General features: G+C 39.9%; 1 protein-coding gene and 1 long non-coding RNA gene across 2 annotated transcripts; one reads left to right on the top strand and one right to left on the bottom strand.

Moving 5' to 3' along the window:
* Positions 1-3,320: 3,320 nt before the first annotated feature.
* Positions 3,321-4,021, bottom strand: gngt2b (guanine nucleotide binding protein (G protein), gamma transducing activity polypeptide 2b). The gene is made up of 3 exons (XM_034106695.1): positions 3,936-4,021; positions 3,742-3,830; positions 3,321-3,533 (listed from the first exon to the last, which is right to left on the bottom strand). Exons 2-3 carry the CDS (start codon positions 3,823-3,825, stop codon positions 3,405-3,407), a joined length of 213 nt encoding a protein of 70 aa, XP_033962586.1. The 5' UTR covers positions 3,826-3,830; positions 3,936-4,021; the 3' UTR covers positions 3,321-3,404.
* A 9,956-nt stretch (positions 4,022-13,977) lies between these two features.
* On the top strand, positions 13,978-14,838 carry LOC117464334 (uncharacterized). The gene is made up of 5 exons (XR_004554074.2): positions 13,978-14,040; positions 14,256-14,318; positions 14,401-14,468; positions 14,552-14,628; positions 14,720-14,838. It is a non-coding gene; the product is annotated as an uncharacterized lncRNA (long non-coding RNA).
* The last annotated feature ends 4,531 nt before the right edge of the window (positions 14,839-19,369 follow it).

Genomic DNA, 19,369 nt, shown 5'->3' with positions numbered 1-19,369 from the left:
CCTACCATAGATTACCCAACAAAAATACTCTCTGGCAACTGCCGACCCTTATTGCGCAAGCGCAGATCTAAGATCCAGTAGAAATGATAAAAAAGTAAAAGTCTGCTGCTTATTGTTCTACTAGGCCAAAAATAGAGTGTGTTAATTAATATGTTTGGCAGTTTGGAGTAAGTCTGTATATTTGTTTGTGTGTGTGTGTTTCATGTAGGCTATAGGCCTCTCACGATAATTAATTTTGTTGGATACATTTTCCAGGAAATTATTGCGATAAACAATAATATTGTCGGCACCGTTGTATGACCATTGACATAATGATAATATATAATAATAATTGAAGTACATCCTTTTGAACTGCTAGTCACATCCTCATGTAAATGGAAATTTATCGAGTTCATTTTTATTTATCGTACGATAAGTCAATTAATTGCTTATCGCGACAGGCACACACAATAAAACAGTGGAAACAAACATGTGTTTGACTTTCATTAGTGAATGAAACTTTGTGCCCTTTATAGTCTGTGTCCAATTTTGTGTATTTGTATATATTGTATATATATATCCTATATCCTATATATATGCTAAGGTCCCGCTGCTGACACGATAGCAGTCATTTAGTGCGCATATGTGTAATTAAACCCATGATATCAAAATCTCACTCCAGCCAGGTACCCAAAGTTGGCAACCCTGCCATTTGTGTCATGACTGTGCACAAATAAAAAAGAATGGTGTGCCAGAAAAGTGCTTCTTTGGAGACCAAAACAAAAGAGGCAAACTATGATGTGATAGCCACAGCCACACATGGTCACACCTGCATTTCAAACAATTAACAACACACAGTTGGCTTCAATGGTGAACTGGTTATTTGCTTTTACTGTGACCTGACAGTGTTTAGTTCAGGTGAACATATTTTGGATCGGTTAACAGAGGTATTTGTTTGTATTATACATTTTCTTTGTCTTTGAGTTACCGTGGTTGTTGGGTGAGGTTTCTTCCTGGTGGCCCAAAGGGCGTGGCCGAGGGCTGAGGACTCCTAAATCCTGGAAATGGTTCATTGGGCCAAACCATGTGCTTCCATGTCAACAGTGGGATTTGGGCTTTGTCAGTTTTCTTTTCATGGCCTATTCATCGTAGTTACCCCTTGTTTGCTATTCGGTTTGGACAAGCCACTATATATGTTCCCACTTGTTTGATTGCGACAGGTCGGTGTGTTTAGTTTAGTTAACATCAATTTAACTGCAGGTATATTGATAGAGTTATATTCAAATGACCTGTTTATAGTACTAGTTATTTAGATTTGAAACACTTCCTGTTTCCTTGTCGCTCACTGCTTGGTCCCTGATATAAGGACACTACCAAAAGAAGTTTGAGTTTTCCGTTCCTCCATTAATTATTTTTCTTGCGATCGATTCAGACATTGTTCTTCTCCATGGTAGGTCACTCTCAACAAAAATGAATAGATGCATTGTTCTTGTCACACGTTGTGTTCAAGTAAACAAATAGTCTGTTCAGATGTCTTGAATTCACAAAGTTATGACACTTGTGATCTGAAGGTTACAACATGTTTTTCATTCTCCCAGTATGGTTATTCCACAGAGATTATAGGACATTTGCGAAGATTAGATATGTCCATAATTGCTCTTATCTGATAAGACAATTAAGATAAAAACCACTCCATGGACAAGTCATCCTAGACTTTACACATGCGGTGTCGAAATGTATTTACAACAGTGCAGATTAAAATAACTGAGTTGTATCATTTTGTGTCCCATAATTACAGTGCTAGTGTCCTTGAGCAGACCATTGAGAAATTGCAATGTGAAAATCAACAGAATAACACTTGATTATCATTTTTCTTTTTACAAAAAGTATATATTACTTACAAGTAGGGAATGAGTCCTTACCCCAAGTGAAGGAGTTCAAGTATCTCGGGGTCTTGTTCTCGAGTGAGGGAACAATGGAGCGTGAGATGGGCCGGAGAATTGGGATCCCCCAGTCAGAGCTGGTTGATGTCGCCAGGGAAAAGAAAGTTTGGGGCTCTCTGCTGGAACTGCTACCCCCGCGACCCGACCACGGATAAGCGGGAGAAGATGGATGGATGGATGGATGTATTACTTAATGATAAAATGGGTAACCTTTTAAAACAGCTTTCCTTTTGAAAATATTTTTACAAATGAACCATGTTACCGCTCTTTAGCTCTAATTTCTGTCTCTAGTATCTAAAAGACATGAAAAGGGATTCAAATATATTTTAATAATTAATTATATTTGTATTCATATTTAAAATGTGATTACATAAATTACATATTTGAAATTAGATAACCCACACAGACAACATACTGATATCTCACAAACACGCACCCCTAAGGGTTTATGATTACGGTAATACTTGGATACTCACTATATATACTTATAGATTAGATACTCAACAATTGAGCTTAATATTTCTGTTTAACATTAAATTAAAGTACACCAAATACATAAAACATATATGTTGGTTTCTGAAAATGGAACGGCAATAAACTTATCTTAAAATACTGAAATGCAAACTCTAAACCATTCACATACATTTAGGCTATTCTATTTGATATTTTTGTTATACCTAATAGCCATATTTATTTCACTGTGTGCTGTCTGCTCTGCATGTGTGACCATTAAAAAGGGTTTCATCCCTCCGATTCTATCTATCATTTGATTTAAAAAAGTTTTAATGCAGCAGTGTGAATTGTGTTTTTAAATGTATTATAGTGTTAGGAATAAAGCCTGCACCTACAAATGAAATCATACCCAAGACGTTATGTGTATTTGTTGGTGAGCAGATTGAACATGACACTAATTGGATGCAGGGCTCCAGATGGGAGCAGGGATGAAGCCGCTGGAACAAGCTTAAAGACTTTGATACCGGAAGCAGCTCTGTGTCAGTGTGAACGAGAAATCCTATTAAGAATTAGACTAAGCAGTAAGTGCGCAGCTCCTGTGACTTTGCCCTGCTTTTCACAGTTACACAGCTGAGTGTTATGTTGACTTCTGCACATTTACACACCAACCAATATTATATAGCAATATAACAATATAATCCAGCCAATTTAACATTAGCAGTGTAATAAAAGTAGATGAAAGTGCAGTAGTAGTATAATAATAGTGAGCTTTGCTTATATTCAACAATAATAAGAGCAGTCAAGTCAGGTCAAAGCTTTGTACAGCTATTTGCATTTAATTACAAATTGACAAAGAAACATTTTCCTATCAACAGGTACATACAGTAATCCGGTGAAGGAAAAGGGTCTCTCTCCTGGTAGCAATACCATTACAGATCTTAGTTTTCTTTTACATTTCTACAGAGATATTACAGCAATGCAACCGGTTCTCATAAAAAACTGTTTGACGTTTCCTTGCATGTCCATGTGCTATGTTATTTTACAGCCTCCCTTGTCTCCCTTGTAGGGGTTCTTGTCATCTGGAACGCCCTTTATCAGCGGATCATTAGGCAGGAGTTCCTCAACGAATGTAACAGTCTCCGCACAGTTTGCAAGCAGCTGTTGTTGGGAGGAAAGATGGACAAAGTAAATATCACCTTTTCAGACATAAAGATGGAACATTAAACCTCCATGCTACAAATCATTGAAACTGTTTTCATCCCTTGTTCATTGCTTCAATTCAAAGAGGCTTACAATTGAAATAATACTGAAAAGATTGCTCACAATTGATGGCAAGACATTATTGTTAAAGAGGTCGTTTACTTACTGGTGTCCTAGTTGTGCTAACTTCCTTCTTCAACTGATCCAACTCCATTTTTAAGATTTCCTTATCCGACATATCCCGAGCCATCCTGACTGTAAGAGCAAATCAAGACAAAAACTTTAAAAGTGTCACAAAAAATACCTACAAATCTGCTTTCATGATGGAAAACCAAGAACATTACAATCAGCAATCTTTACCTGTTGAATGGTGGGATCCCCAAAGTAACGAGAAATGTTTTGGCTCCTAAGAGCTCATTGACTGTTTGCCTTGCTGTAGTCCGGTTGCTTCTTCACACTGAATGGTCTGTGCTGTCCCACTGCTCTTCATCCCAGCTGATCCCTGCTGCTGGCTTTGGGTTGAGGTCGGCAGCGGATTGGACCTGATGGCACCAATCCCCTGTGATGAGATTAAACAATCAGGAGCCGTAACCTCTGAACAGGAAGGAGGAAGGTAAGAGATTCTTCTAGATCTGCAGATGAGGTGGAGAAAGTGAGGCCTTGAATGGACATGTACACATCACATCATATTTGTCTGTAGCTGTTGAAAACATACCAAAGTCTGTACACTTCAAGCCTATAAGACACTGGCTTCACATTACTTTTCATATCTCTTTTCATTTTCATGTCAATACCTCACCTTTACATTAAACCACTGGTGGAGGATTCAGATGTCAAATTGCTAAATCATTGTGAAAAGTACTCTACAAGTATAAGTCCTGCATTCAACACTTACTTGTAAACTGTAAGTATTTACAGCAAATTATACTACTTTTGGATATGACTGCTGCATTAATGTGAATGAATTTGTACTGATTCTCAGTCATTTGAACTCTTATACTGTTTTGGGTATAGCAATGCATCCTTTTCTTTAAGATCATCGTATGTTTGTTTCGTAGCTGTCCTGTGAGAAGCATTTATCTCTTTAAATTAAACTTTTCATAAACTGCCTTTTTTATCTTGAGCTCATTCAAGCTGGTTTTTAAATAGTTATTACCTTAAGAAGTGGGAACAACATACAAATCAAAAATTGGATGAAGTTGGTTTTCTTTGGACAGGGAGGGGATGTTAAACTCTAATCTGAAGGTTTCCCTTTTAGTAGTAGTGAAGTTAGAGCATGAAGTTTAGCATGTAAATATTAAACAATACATAGGAATTACCTCCGAGATGAAATGAAGTTATTTATTAGAGTTGATGTATTTAGTACCATTCCATACCTTCATTTAACATAGCCATAACAGAGGTTAGTGTTTGCATCATCGTGTGTCTATACATCATTAGCATAGTGCTGTGTGCCAAGTGGAAGGAGGCCAAGACCTCACCACTTATTTAATTATAATCTGGCAGTCTATCCAATCAGTTCCTCTTAGACTTGCCACGTCATTCTGCTTCAGCAACTTCCAGTGCAAAACTGACAAAGATGTTATTCAAGGTTCATGGTTCTTTATGTAGTCATACGAACAGAGCTACAGTGTAGTTATGCCAATGAAGATCTTAGGTCACAGGCTTCTCCAACAGTGCAACAGAATAACACAGATAAACACACAAATATAGTAAATACAAAAAGAAAAATAGTTTAAAAAAAGTGAAATAGTGCAATAAGAGTCTATAAGCAAGTTATTGAAATATGATATATTAGGTAAATAGATAAATAATTTCTAAGTAGCAGCCAGATGAATATTATGGATGTTGTTTCAACAATTCAGGTGAATATTGTGCATAAATAGATCTTTGCTCAAGGTGTCTTTACAAACACTAAGTTGGTCCTGTTCAAAACTAGGGCGTGAAAAAAACAAAACAACAACTCCATATAGACACAATGAATTGTAGTAAATTAGATATGTACTTTATATCTATGTTTTTAGCAAGGAGCTCCATTGGTGGATTATACGGTCTTTATAGTTGTTTAGCCTCTGTTTGTAATAGTGTAGTTTTTGTGACGGTTAGCAGCTGTTTGGCATCTCTTTGTAGTTCCTTTGGTCTCTCTGTAGTATGTTTGTGTCTCTCATCTGTGGTCATTTTAACTTTAGTATGCCCAGTAGGCCCATTCAGTAATCCATGCTGGGCTAAGGCTTTTTTCAGTTTCTTGTGATAGTTTGTGGGCAGTTTGTTAGTTCAAACCGGTCTTTTTGGTTCTTTAAAATCCCATAGATGTAAACTGGAGTGTGATTAGTTGTCTTTCTGTATGTTAGCGCACGCAACCCCACCTTTTACCCAATGTTAGCAGAAACAAAGACTTTTTGACCTGTAAAAAGGGCTGACGGCATCAACATTTATTGCGGATATTATATTTTCCTAAAGCTAAAGGAAAAGGTTTTATGAAAATATTCTTGCCCTGTAAAGCTCGTCCCACTATTTTGTCCTACTCACCTACAACTGACATTTTATCTGAGACATGACAGGCTACTGATCCTTAACTAAACCTTCAGCAGGACTCACACTAAGCCATTTTCAGGATGTAGGTTAGTCTCATCTACTAAAGATTAACCTGAGACACGTCACAGGGATCAGCAGCAGTGTGTTCACTTTGAAGGGCTGGTCGGTCACTGGTCACCTGATGAGAAACTGCCCTCCCCATTTGGCTGTCCTATTTTAGTTTCATCCTTTGGGTCACTGTTATTGTCAAACTGACTGGAATCATGATTTCTCATTGACCCTGTTAAGTGTGGGGTTGTCTTTTGAGAGATTTTAGTATAGTTGCTACACTAGTTATCAATCAAACCATAGACAGAAAATGTATCAACAATCATTTTGATAGCTGCATGGTTAATTGTTCAAGTAATTTTCCTCAAGCAAAAATGCCATCGTTCTCTGGTTCCAGCATCTAAATGTTAATAAAAAAAATGTACCTCTGTTTTATGTCATTGTAAAAAAAAATTGTAAGATGTTTCCATATCTGCCATTATAAATATTGCAAAGTTCTTGGCAGTGTTTAGAGATCATACTGTGTTATTTCGTGCAAATACCATTAACATTATTGCCCATTGCAATGCATTTATTTGATGATGTAGTTAGTATAATGGGGGCTTTTTAAATGTTTTTTCTAACATGCATATTTGCCTTGTTTTTAATTTTTGAGTATTATTTAGTATTATTATATTTGTTGATGTTGTATTTGTCTTTAGGATCGGGTTGTAACATCTGCATTATCGACTACAGATAGACTACACTGTAGGTGCGCCGCGTTTGGGGGTGCTGCAGCCCCTTCCGCGTCCATGTTTATTCCACATGGTTACTAAAATGTGAATGAATATTTAGTGCTCAACACTGAAATTATATTTGTGTTGGCCTGTGAATATTGTTACGTTTTCCAATGGCTTGGAAATGCAAACTTTGTGCTGCTGTCTTTGATACAAGGGCAGAGTTACTTGAACATTATTATTCCTTTGATTTAAAAGTTAATGCAGACTACCTTTGCCCTGCGGTGCAATGAGATCATCAATGATGAGCTACCTGTTGGAGAGATCCTGGAACGCTGGCCTGTCTTGACAATGGAGTCACAGGTGAAAATATTTTATTTATTACAACTATATAATTATTTTGTGTGCCTTTGTCACTGATAACTTTGACATGTTTACTCAGATTTAGCATGTTATGTTTCTGTTTATCTCTGCTGCCTTCAGTCCACATATACATTGTACTGTGAATTAAATAGTAATTTTATATTTTAGCAGAGTTTCACAAGATAACAAACCTCAACCTGAAGAACCACTTCTATGCGGAGTTGGATAGACATGTCCTCCATCTTCAGAGCCTGTTCAGGAAGTAGGCGGCAAGCAAGGAAAGGAAACTGAAGTTCTGAGGTGAGTCGGTTATGCCTCTTGGTGTTTTATTCTCATACTAGAGTGAATTATCTTTGTCAAAATGTTAATCTCTTCAGTCATGGAAGAGCACTTTCTTGTGATATCAATTGTTGTGTGGTTATACTGTTTAGCATCCAAAGTAAAACAAAGATATGTTCTCACACTCAAGGAGCAAGGTGACGTCCATGTCCGACGTGCTGCTGTCCTCCGTGCTCTGCCTGCATATCTGCATGGAGATGACTCCACGTTTCTGAGGCTGTGGCATGTAAGTCAGCATAATAACTGTATTCAATGTATGTGACAGATCATCCAAAAATATAGTTTATCTTGTTACATTGTTTCAGGAGCTCTATCGCAGGTAGACAATTATTTGAATTTTTATAGTGAAAAAATTATAATAAATGATAGATTGAGTTTGAAAAAGTATGAACTGTCCTGGTGTCATCAAAGCTTGATTCTGTCACTGAGGTGTTGTTAATCAAACATTATATCTTGTGTTGCTCACATCCCATTCAGGTTCTAGTTCCAAGATTTGAATATTGCCATAAGAATTGTAATTATTGTAAGGTACACAATGGACATGTTGAATATAATCTCCCTTTACTTCAACACTTCAGAGGTGCTGAATATGATTTCTACTTTAGGAAAACACATTACTGAGAGAGGCAATTTGGGTAACGTTTATCTGTTCTTGTCATCAGGTGGAGCAGTCTGATGATCCAGACACAGAGGACATCGCGGTCGGACTTCTCATGATCGGTGCCAGGTCAACAGACACCACACTCTTCTGCCCAGAGAGCATCGCTGTTGTCATTGAGGGTAACGGAGTTATCCAACTCCCCACACTGGCTGCCGCATTCATCCTGCTTTTTGCACTGACCTATGCCCTGCATCTGAGCTACCCAAAAGACTTGGCCAACACTTTCGACTTCACCCAGAAAGTGTTGATGGGCCTGGATGAGGGGACCTTGAAGCCCAGGGTGTTGAGCCTGAAAAAGCTTTTGGCAGTTTAATCCTACCAACAAAGTTGCACTTTAACAATCTCACACACACACACACACACACACACACACACACACACACACACACACACACACACACACACACACACACACACACACACACACACACACACACACTGTTTACATCCTGCTGCTTTACATCTGTGTTCTGTTGTGTTCATTGACAGATTTGTTACTGTTCAGCTTCAAGTTGAAGGACTGTTCGTAGATGTTGTTTTATACTTTTATATGTATTGGGTCTTTATGGTCCATGTGTTAAATTAATACGCAGAACTGTTCCTGAAAATTGTGTTCACTCATAAGTGATGGTTAAAATACACACAGATATTTCTCAAGGCCCTAGCACTGTTTTTAAGGTGTTTTTTTTAATTTATTTAAGAGTTAAATATATTGAATTTGTATTGTGCTAAAATGCATTGTTCTTTTATAGTGGAAATGGAATGTTGGCGATTTGCCAAAGCTGTTCAAATTATCAATAAATGCATTTTTATATATATACACGGTGTGTTTGGAGATAATTCATTACACTATTATACATTATTATTATTATATTCTATTTAGCCCAACAATATAGTTAATTTCAATCACTAGCTTGGGTCAAATAAACAACCGAATGTATGGTTTATATTTATTTAACCCAGTGATGTAGTTAATTTCAATCACTAGCTTGGGTCAAATAAACAACCCCGCACATGGGTTAAAATGATCCAGCCCAGCGTATGGGTTAAGACAACCCAGCGCGTGTTCTGTCCTATAGTGACTCAGCAGCTGGGTTATGATTGGGTTATTTTTTAACCCAGTAGTTTTAAGAGTGCATAAAAGCATTTCAATTAATATTGGGAGTCATGTTGTTACTTTGTTGAGAATGTGGTCATGTAATAAGCGGGATAATTTGCAGCAACTTGATCCTTATGGGGAAAATAACACCCTTCATCCAGATGAATATGGTTTTGGCCCAAAATACATTTCTGACCTCCTGCTAAATGATGAACCATCCAGATCTCTCAGGTCTTCAGGGACTGGTCAGCTTTCTGTCCACAGAGTCAGAACTAAACATGGAGAAGCAGCGTTCAGTTATTATGCTCCAAATATCTGGAACAAGCTCCCAGAAACCTGCAGGTCCGCTGCAACTCTTACTACTTTTAAATCCAGGCTGAAGACTTTTCTTTTTGTCGCTGCTTTTAATTGAAGTATTCATATCTTAGACTGCACTGTAACTTTTATCCATGTATTTTTCTTTTAATGTTTCTTTTATTAGCTTTTCTTTTTAATGACTGATTTTAAATGCCATTTTCTTAATGTCTTTCATTTTTTGTAAAGCACTTTGAATTGCCTTGTGTTGAAAAGTGCTATATAAATAAACTTGCCTTGCCTTGCAAAAATAAATATGACGATGAATAGTCTTACTCCTAAGTGGGTTTTTTGGAAGATATCGGATTGGTAGATCTCGGTTTACATTTTGGAATAAAAAGTGATCTTGGGCTTGAAAAGGTTGGTTACCACTGGTCTAGTGTGTTTCTCAAACTGTATCATCAGAGGAAACTGTATTACAGGAGGCCCAGGTGCTGTCATGGACACAAGGTTAGTGATATTCATTCAAACGAACGTTGTTTTGCAATAAGTGGCTCATTTATTCATGGCCGCATTATTTTTCAGATTTGTTCAACTTTGCTTGTGCACATCGTCTTTAGTTTCGTTTATATCAGGAGACCATGAGTCGAAATCTAGTTCTAGGAGTGTTTTGATGTGATGCTCCTACGCTAGATATTTCGATTATAGTTATATTAAATTAAATGTAACAACAATATGACCTGGCCTCACGAGAGCTCTGAGCGAGACTTGAGGGTTCCGTGGTTGCTATGCAGGCTCTCCAGGTTAATGCTCTTAGTTTGAACAAACACAAACTTCCTGACGGTCAGAAACTCAACATTTCTGCTCTCACTCGACGATTTCTCTGAAAACAAACTCATAAACCTGATACGATTTGCTTCCGGACCTCTCCCTAAACCCTACTGTCAAAACGTACAGGACGTTTTTCGGGTTAGATGTGACATTTATTCACTTTTTTCACCCACGTTGTTTTCAATGCATTTGACCACTGACGCTCTCCAAACCCCGTACAAAATCACATATATATCTGAAGATATTGACAATTTCTTCTATTTGTATTGTTAATTAATCAAATCAGAGTGTAATAATCCTGTTGTGACAAAATACTGACCAACCGTTTCACCTGTTGAAAAAGTTAGCATGCTAACGTATGTTGATTTTACCTTTTTCTTTGTAGTGCTACAAACCATAACTGAAACAAGCTTACAAGTTAAAACATTTTTATTGAATATATATGACTGATATTCACGATTGTCCTCGTTTCTTGATCATTACAGAGTAGATTAAGTGAAATAGCTGCAACAGAAATAGATTTATATTTACATGCTATTGTCAATTAGTAGGAGAGCTTAAATTAACATATTGTTGAAGAAATTGTGGTGTAATTTTGCCTCTGTGAAAGTTATATAAACCTGCTTAATGTAAACCTCACTGTAAAAAAGCATTGAGACATAGCAGTACAAACTAGGATTAGAAATAACATGTTCTAAATAAATTCTAAATATGTTCTCATAAATTCAGATTTATTGAGACAAAAGTTGGTGCATTATTGAGTCCTTTATTCAGCCTGAAGCATGCATATTTTTCACAGTTTGCTTTCTTTATGCCTTGTTCCAGCAACATGTTAACATTTGTAAGGCAATGTAAAGAAAGTGTGAAACAAATGCATCCATTTGGGACTTTGCTACTATTTAATACTGCAAACACTCTGTACTCTTGCTCGTGTTTAGTTTTCGTACATGTTCTTTACAATAATTGATCCTTAGAATTCAATATGTGGAAGTGATTCTGGTGTAACACTCCATGGTATATTAACCTGATGTGTTTATCACCTTCAGTTGGTCCAAGCAAACAAGTTGGCAGCTCATCCTTCGCAGGATCCCAGCAGCACCTGGCTCCTCACCTGGCTCCGCTTCATTCAGTCCACTGAGAACCACGGTAAGAAGGGCGAACACTTTCCAGAAGCTAAACATCACACATTTTACACAATTACTATAAACACATATGGATTTATTGTCCTTGAGAAAAGTAAAGGCAAGACATGTTTTTAAAAAGTGTGCACATTACAGCCATGGCTGTTTCTTGCAAGCTTCCTTTCTTTAGCTCATATTTCAGTAAAATGCTCTCATGTCTGTTTCACTTTCTGCAGCGCTTGTTTGAACAATGTATTATTGCATTGTCCTCCTTTTAATTCAGTATGTGATGAGAGAGTGATTATTGTGTAACCCTCGCTGGTGTGTCGTCATGACGTGGAGCAGTGGTCTGATTGTTGTATTTATTTTGACCTTCAGATGGACCGGCACTACAAGTGGACAGCGGTCCTCCTGCCAGACCCCAGCCGGCCCCGCCTCATCCTGCGCAGGACCCCAGCCCCCCCCTCCCAGAGTGGCTCCTCACCTGGCTCCCCAGGTACAGCTGCCTCTGGATCTAACACTTCTTCTTCTCGCACCCCCTTCAGGGTGGTCTGCAACTCCTCCGCCGGCTCCCACCTTGGCCCCCCAGCTGGCCCCGCCCCTGAGCCGAAGTGGAAGAAGAACCTGAGGCTTCTGATGAAGAGGAGGGACCAGGCTGGCAGCAGGGGGAGCAGGAGAGGCGCTGTGGATGAAGGTAAGTCTGACCCTGGCTCCTCCATTAGGTCCTCCTCCTCCTCATCTCGCTCTTCCTCTCGCTCCTCCTCCTCCTCCTCCTCCTCCTCCTCCTCCTCCTCCTCCTCCTCCTCCTCCTCCTCTCGCTCTTGCTCTTGCTCTAGCTCTCGTTCTAGCTCTTCCTCCTCCTCTACCTCATCCTCTAGCTCTTCCTCTTGCTTTTCTTCTTGCTCTTGCTTTTCTTGCTCCTCCTCCCCTGTCCTCTCCTGCAGACCCTCCCCACCTGTTCCAGAGGAGGGCTGGTCTCTGGTGCCGTGTGCTCATCCCACTAGGATCGTCCTCCGGCGGCCGCAGCGGTCCGGCTCCTCCTCCTCCTCCTCTCGCTCCTCCTCTTGCTTTTCTTCTTGCTCTTGCTTTTCTTGCTCCTCTTCCCCTGTCCTCTCCTGCAGACCCTCCCCACCTGTTCCCGAGGAGGGCTGGTCTCTGGTGCCGTGTGCTCATCCCACTAGGATCGTCCTCCGGCGGCCGCAGCGGTCCGGCTCCTCCCCCCGACCCGAGCCCCCCCGTGAGCCTCTACCGGTGAGGAAGGTCCCGGATCAGCAGTGGATGAAGAGCGCCCGACTTCTGATGAAGAAGAGGAGCCAGGTGGGCAGCAGGTGGCGCAAGAGAGGAGCCGAGGCTGCAGGTATGTCAGCAGGTAACGGTGCTGCTAAGCGCTTCTGTCCTTCCACTTAATTTCTACATGTTTTTTTCCCCGGCTAAATAGAGTAACTTTTGTTTATATTGTATTTCTTAAAATTGAATTGATTTGAATTTGAGTTAATTTGAATTATTTTTAATAGATTTCAATTAAATTACATTTATCTAAATGTAAGCTGTTCAAATTGAATTGTATAATTAAAAAAACAATTTGTTTTTGTTTAAATGATTTGAACGGGTAAGTATTTTCTCATTTAATTGAACTCAATTCAGTCGAAATGATTTGAACCTAAAAATATTTAAATTTGATGAATTCATATTTTTTTTAAATTGCACTGCTTTGACATGAACTATTTTTAAATGTGAACGGTAAGTATTGGATTGAACTGAATTAAATGAAAGTGTATCAGATGTAAGGACCCTGCTCTGGTTAGAATCCTTGTTGCCGGTCCATTACTCAGGCAGGGTGTCTGCACAGAGTGGGGGGGATCTGGGGGGGACAATGTGAACCTCCAACGTGTTTCACCCCCTCAGTGAAGCCCCCCTGTGCAGAGAAGGAAAAGGATGGCGACACCATGTCATAGCGGTCCATATGTCGAGGGCCACCCCAGCCAAGAAGAGTCTGCAGAGACAAGGGCCTCAGGGCAGGGGCCACACTGGGGAAGAGGGGGGGGAGAGTAACTGTAGTGGTACAAACTGTGATAGTAAGATCAGCAACAAGGTGTTTAAAAATGGTAAAAAAAAACATTGAAAGGGTGTAAAATGGGATAAAAGGGTTATCCAATCAGAAAGAGAGGTTTAAAGAGCACAGAGGAGAGATGAAAAGGATCACAGCAGAGAAGAGTAGAGAAGAAACACTAAGGGAAGACGAGGAATACGAGAAGAGAAAATATGAGAGAGGGGCATGTGGAAACCCTCTCATTATTAAAGGTAAATATCATTTTAACATTTTCATTCATACTACTTGTTTTTAACAGTGTTTGCATGTGTTGTTGTTTTTCCAGAGGAGAGGAAAGTGGGGAGCAAAGAAGCGAAGAGGAGAGGAGGAGGGAGGCAAAATTAAGAGTGACATGTCACAAACAAAATGGTAATAATCAAGATATCCAATATAATTTCTAGATTTCACAAAGTTATTTACGTTTGTAGAGAACTTCACATGCAAAAAAGGTAGAAACCAAGTTATTCAATCTTTTGTTTCTAGATTTCAGGAAGTTCAGTTCATCTGTTCACACCATAGACTGTATATATAAAGGTTCACACGTTATTTTTGAAGATTCTAACATCACTTGTTTTTATTTTTAGAGAGGAGAGGGTAGGAGAGGAGGTGGAGGGGCAAAACTAGGCATGACTTCTCATGTAAAGAAGGTCAAATACTGATACTAGATTTCACCAAGTTCTGTTCACGTGTTATTTGAAGATTTTAACATGTTTTCCTTTTATCTTTTAGAGACCTGAGAGGAAATGAGGAGAGGAAGGGAGGAGGCAATAATTAAGTTTGACCTCTCACAAAAAAAGGTATAGATCATTTAATGTTATCACCACGTTTCGTTGAATTGAGTTCATTTGTACGACATTTACGTTTTTAATTATTATTTTAGTTTTTAGAGGGAGAAAATGAGAGGAAGAGGAGAGGAGGTGGAGGGCAATATGAAGGGCAGTCTTTCCCATGTAAAAAGTAAATAACAATGTATTTCATATTTTATTAAAATTAATGTGGTTGGATAACTCATCTGTTCATTTTTTTCTGGAGATTTTTTTTGTTACAGAATTAAAGGTGTATTCTAAGGAAAAAAACTGGCAGGGAAACGGGGTTCAGGGGGAGTGGCACCCGTAGGATAGAAAAGGGGGAAGTGACGTCTGACTCAGAGGTCGCGCAGCTGTGGAGAAGAACGTGTCGCCCACATTCTGTTACTGAGTTTAGGCTAGTTAGCTAGCAGGTTTATTGTTTTGGGTGCAGTCACTTTTGCCTCCACTTGCTGTTCAAATAAATGTTGAAAGAAAAAGTAAAGCTGTTTACAGTTCTGTTTCATATGGGTGTTGAGAGATGTATCCATAGATCTCTTAATTTTGCTCTCAACGTGCACCAGATTGATGCTTTTAACATCAATATTTAAAAAACAAATCTTCCCGGGGGAGCATGCCCCCGGACCCCCCTAGAGGAGGTTAGGTCCACAGTGTTTACATGCTTATTTATTAGGGCTGTCAAGTTAACGCGTTAATAACGCGTTAACGCAAAAAAAAATTAACGCCACTAATTATTTTAACGCGATTAACGCATGTGTATTTTTTTCCTCGGCCGCCCCGTAGTTTCAGAGCGCATCGAGTTTAAAATACCATCTACAAGCTGATGCTGCTGACAGCCCCGCTCCTGCCGCCCGCTTGTGGCAGACCACACTTCCACGCTCACCGGCAGGCACCGACTGGCCATCGGGAGGACCGGGAGGGTGTGTGTGGCCCGAGCGAGCGAGAGAGAGACCTTACGTGCATTACCGTACCGCAGTGTGAACGCGGCTATTGTTGTTGTTAGCATCTGGTGCTAGCTAGCTGCGCTAACGGATATAAGGAGCTGTTTAAATGAAAACAGAGGAGCGCTCTATCCGCACAACTGCGCCGAGCACTTGACTTTAAGCAGGAAGCAGACAGCGGGACATTGTAGGAGAAGTCAGCACACTCATAATTGCAGCAACATGATTGCAGCGTCCAGGCAGCTCCCGTTCGAGCATATGCCTTGAGTTGCACATAGCTCCAACAATCACACACACACACACACACACACACACACACACACACACACACACACACACACACACACACACACACACACACACACACACACACACACACACACACACACACACACACACACACACACACACACACACACCATTTGTATTGTATGAGAGAGGTTCCAGGTTGAATTGAGGCGAATATTTGTAATATTCAGAGGTTGTTGTGTTTAATATGCATGAGAATATTTGTCATTGTTCAAATGATAATAAACATTAGCATAAAGCATATTTGTCCACTCATATGTTGATAAGAGTATTAAAAACTTGAAAAATATTCCTCTAAGGTACATTTAGAACAGATAAAAAATGTGCGATTAATTTGCGATTAATCGCGATTAACTATGGACAATCATGCGATTAATCGCGATTAAATATTTTAATCGACTGACAGCCCTATTATTTATACAATATGTGTGCTTATGCTAACATAAGACAAAAGTTGGTTCCGTGTTGTGTGTGGTGAGAACGCGCTAGAGTGACGGGGGCCCCCAAGCCAAAGCTCGCTTAGGGCCCCCAAAAGTCTAGGGCCGGCCCTGCCAGGGAGAATGTCCCTGTAATTGGTAATTGTAAATCGCTTTGGATTAAAGCGTCAGCTAAATGAAATGAAATGTAGTATAAGCATCAAAGTATACTTAAGAGCACTACATTTTTCATTAAACTGAAGGCCCAATTCAGAATAATATATTATATAATTTGACCATAATTACTGATGCAAATGTGTAAACATCCCTATTAAATGTGTGAACTCTTAGATTAATTTTATTATACCGTTGTTTATATTTATTTACATAGAATCGGAGGGATGAAACCCTCTTTAATGGTCACACATGCAGAGCACACACAGTGAAATTTGTTCTCTGCATTTAACCCATCCTAGTACCAGGAGTCTAGGAGCAGTGGGAAGATATTGTAAAGCACCCGGGGAGCAATGGGAGTGGGGTTCGGGGTTCGGTTGTCCGGTGCCTTGCTCAAGGGCACCACGGCAGGGCCCATGAGGTGGACTGGGACCTCTCCAACAGTAGCGTGGTGTGGGAAAAAAATTAGGGGAAGCCAATAAATCGTCCTTTCTTTTGGGTCGGGGGTGTGGTGGTCAATGTAATAACGTAACCAGATGAGTGATTACAGCACCCGGTATCATTTTACACACATTTGTATCATACAGATGCAGGACTTACACACACCTGTTATCTAACCGACAGGTCCGCACGCACTCTCCAGCCAAAACTCTAATACGCATTCATTCACAAACTAAATCAGGAGACCTTTAACGTCTTACGTCCGATTCGCTCCTTTTTTCCTCTCTGTACACAGCTCCAGTTTGGGCATTGGCCTGTCATCAGATTGTATTTGTTATTGCTGCTGTAGCGGAAATTTAGTACAATTATTTTTGATTAAATACTCCAAATCTCCACCCTCCATAATTGCACTTGCTTCAGTTGCTTGCTACTTTCTAACGGCGGTGAGAGTGGTGCAGTGACGCTATCTATCTTATATCCAAGCCCGCCTTTACCTGCCATCAGGCTCTGGGGCTGAGGTTTTGTAGGCCCCCTATTTAAACAACAAATCAAAGTCATGTATAGCCTCGGCAAGCTCTGTGATCGCACTTCTCCACTCTGCTCTACGCGCGCCTGGTCCTCTCCTCCAGATGAGTGACGTATCGGGCCTCCCTCATGTATCTGTCCGGTTGCCGTTGGCTCCCCTCCACGTAGCAAGTCCTCGTCGTCCTCCCATCTCCTCCAACAGATAATGTCCCTCCTGTCTGTTTTTCCTCTCCCGCTACTCCATCGCTATCAGAACCAGACGGCCTACTTGGCTCCGAGGCCGGCACCGCTGCCGCTCGGTACAGAACTAATCTGTCCTTTCTCCTCATCCTGGCTTCGGCATTTTTTGTAATAGACCTAGCTGCTTGTCTCGAAACTTCTTTTCCCTCAACAATTTCCTTTTCCGAGCGCCACTCTCAAACTTTTTCTTCTCCGACTTTTTCTCCTAAACAACCTTCATCTGTCACTCAATCACTCGCAATTTGAATAAGTCACATGTGAAACATATTCTCATTCTGATTGGCTGTTAAGTGACTGTTTCGGAGTCATCATTTTTGAGAAAAATCTCTGGAATCCATCGATCTGATTGATTAGCAGAGCAAATGATCAAAATAGTATGGAGGGAAGATATTTTCGTTTGGATTACTGGTCTGGGGGAAGCGAGTGTGTGTGTATATATACATGTTTGTGTATTTTTGCATTTGTGTGTATTGTGTTTGTTTCCCGGGGAAAACACTCACGAGAAACACCGGCTGTTGTTATGCCTGCTGTGATGTCAAGCTACTCCGTTCTCCGCTTGTAATTATGCCGTTACAAGTTTCAAAGTTGTATTTATCATCTGAATTTGCCGAAACAAGTTTAATATCCTGAAAGCCAAGACTTTGTTTATTTGAAACCAGATGAAAACAAACTGTAACGGACCCTGCCGTGTTATCTATGATTACTATACGCCTTACATTCATAATTTCAGCGGAGGGAGGGGAAGCGGCGCTGTAGAACAGCAGAGTGGCGAGGGAGAGCTGTCTTCTTCCCTTTACAAGCTTCAAAAATGTATTTATCGTGTGATTTTGGAAATAAAAGTTTCATATTCTGAAAGCCAAGACTTTGTTTATTTATAATTTTTAAAAAAAAAACAGCCCAGGTCAGCCCGTGCATTAAGGCGGCCCTGCTTATATCGATTAGATTTATGATTCAAAAATTATAAAAGTAGGGTAGACATGTGGATATTATCCGACTGAACAAAACGTGCATTTATCAAACAGGTTTGTTTTCCACTGACCTTATTTCGAGCTATTTTCCAAAATCCTATGGAGAAATCCCATTGCTTTTTTGTCGAGGGAAACCCAAGCCCCCAGGAAGTGCGCCGGACTCAGATGGAAATATTCGTGCTGGCTAAACGGCGGTACTGCACATCCGTTTGGTTGCCAGGCCCGGAAACACTTTTTCCCATTGACTTACATGGGGAAAGAGTGGTCTGTAACTCGTTGGATAATTTTTTTTAAACTAATTAAACAACCCAGTATGAACACTTGTATAGCCCTTATTAAAAACATTCGTTCCTCAAGTTGTAAAAATGTGCTAATAACGTTATTCTGAGAGTTATTTCCCTCGGCATTATGCACGCGCATCTAACCCACGGGACCGCGCTGCCCGGCACGTTCATGTTACGTGTTCAGCACTACATGAGTTTCTCTTTACCCATGGATGCACAATAACAACGGACCCATATCGCCTTACTGCCAGCCCACGGAGCTGTAATAATGGATATATTGCACATGTTTTCTGTAATTCATCATTTGTAAAATATTATACTACATGGGCTGTATGATGTAAATCTTGTACCGTAAATGTTGTATTAAATAAAGTTAATATTACCGACGTAGATTAACGTTCCTGTAGCTTCTTATATATATATATATGTATATATATATATACAGTGCAATAATTCTTTCATGCTAAATGAAGCTCTGTTGGATATCACTAGATCCTGTTACAGCATAATAGAAGTACATAACGATTGATGTGTACATTAGCATAATTACTAGCTAGCCGCTAGCTGCTAACTGCATAATAACAAGCCATTACC

The sequence above is a fragment of the Pseudochaenichthys georgianus genome, chromosome 19 (genome assembly GCF_902827115.2).
Source record: "Pseudochaenichthys georgianus chromosome 19, fPseGeo1.2, whole genome shotgun sequence".
Lineage (NCBI taxonomy): Eukaryota > Metazoa > Chordata > Actinopteri > Perciformes > Channichthyidae > Pseudochaenichthys > Pseudochaenichthys georgianus.
Note: the sequence above shows the minus strand (reverse complement) of the source record. Positions and strands in the feature narration are given on the sequence as shown.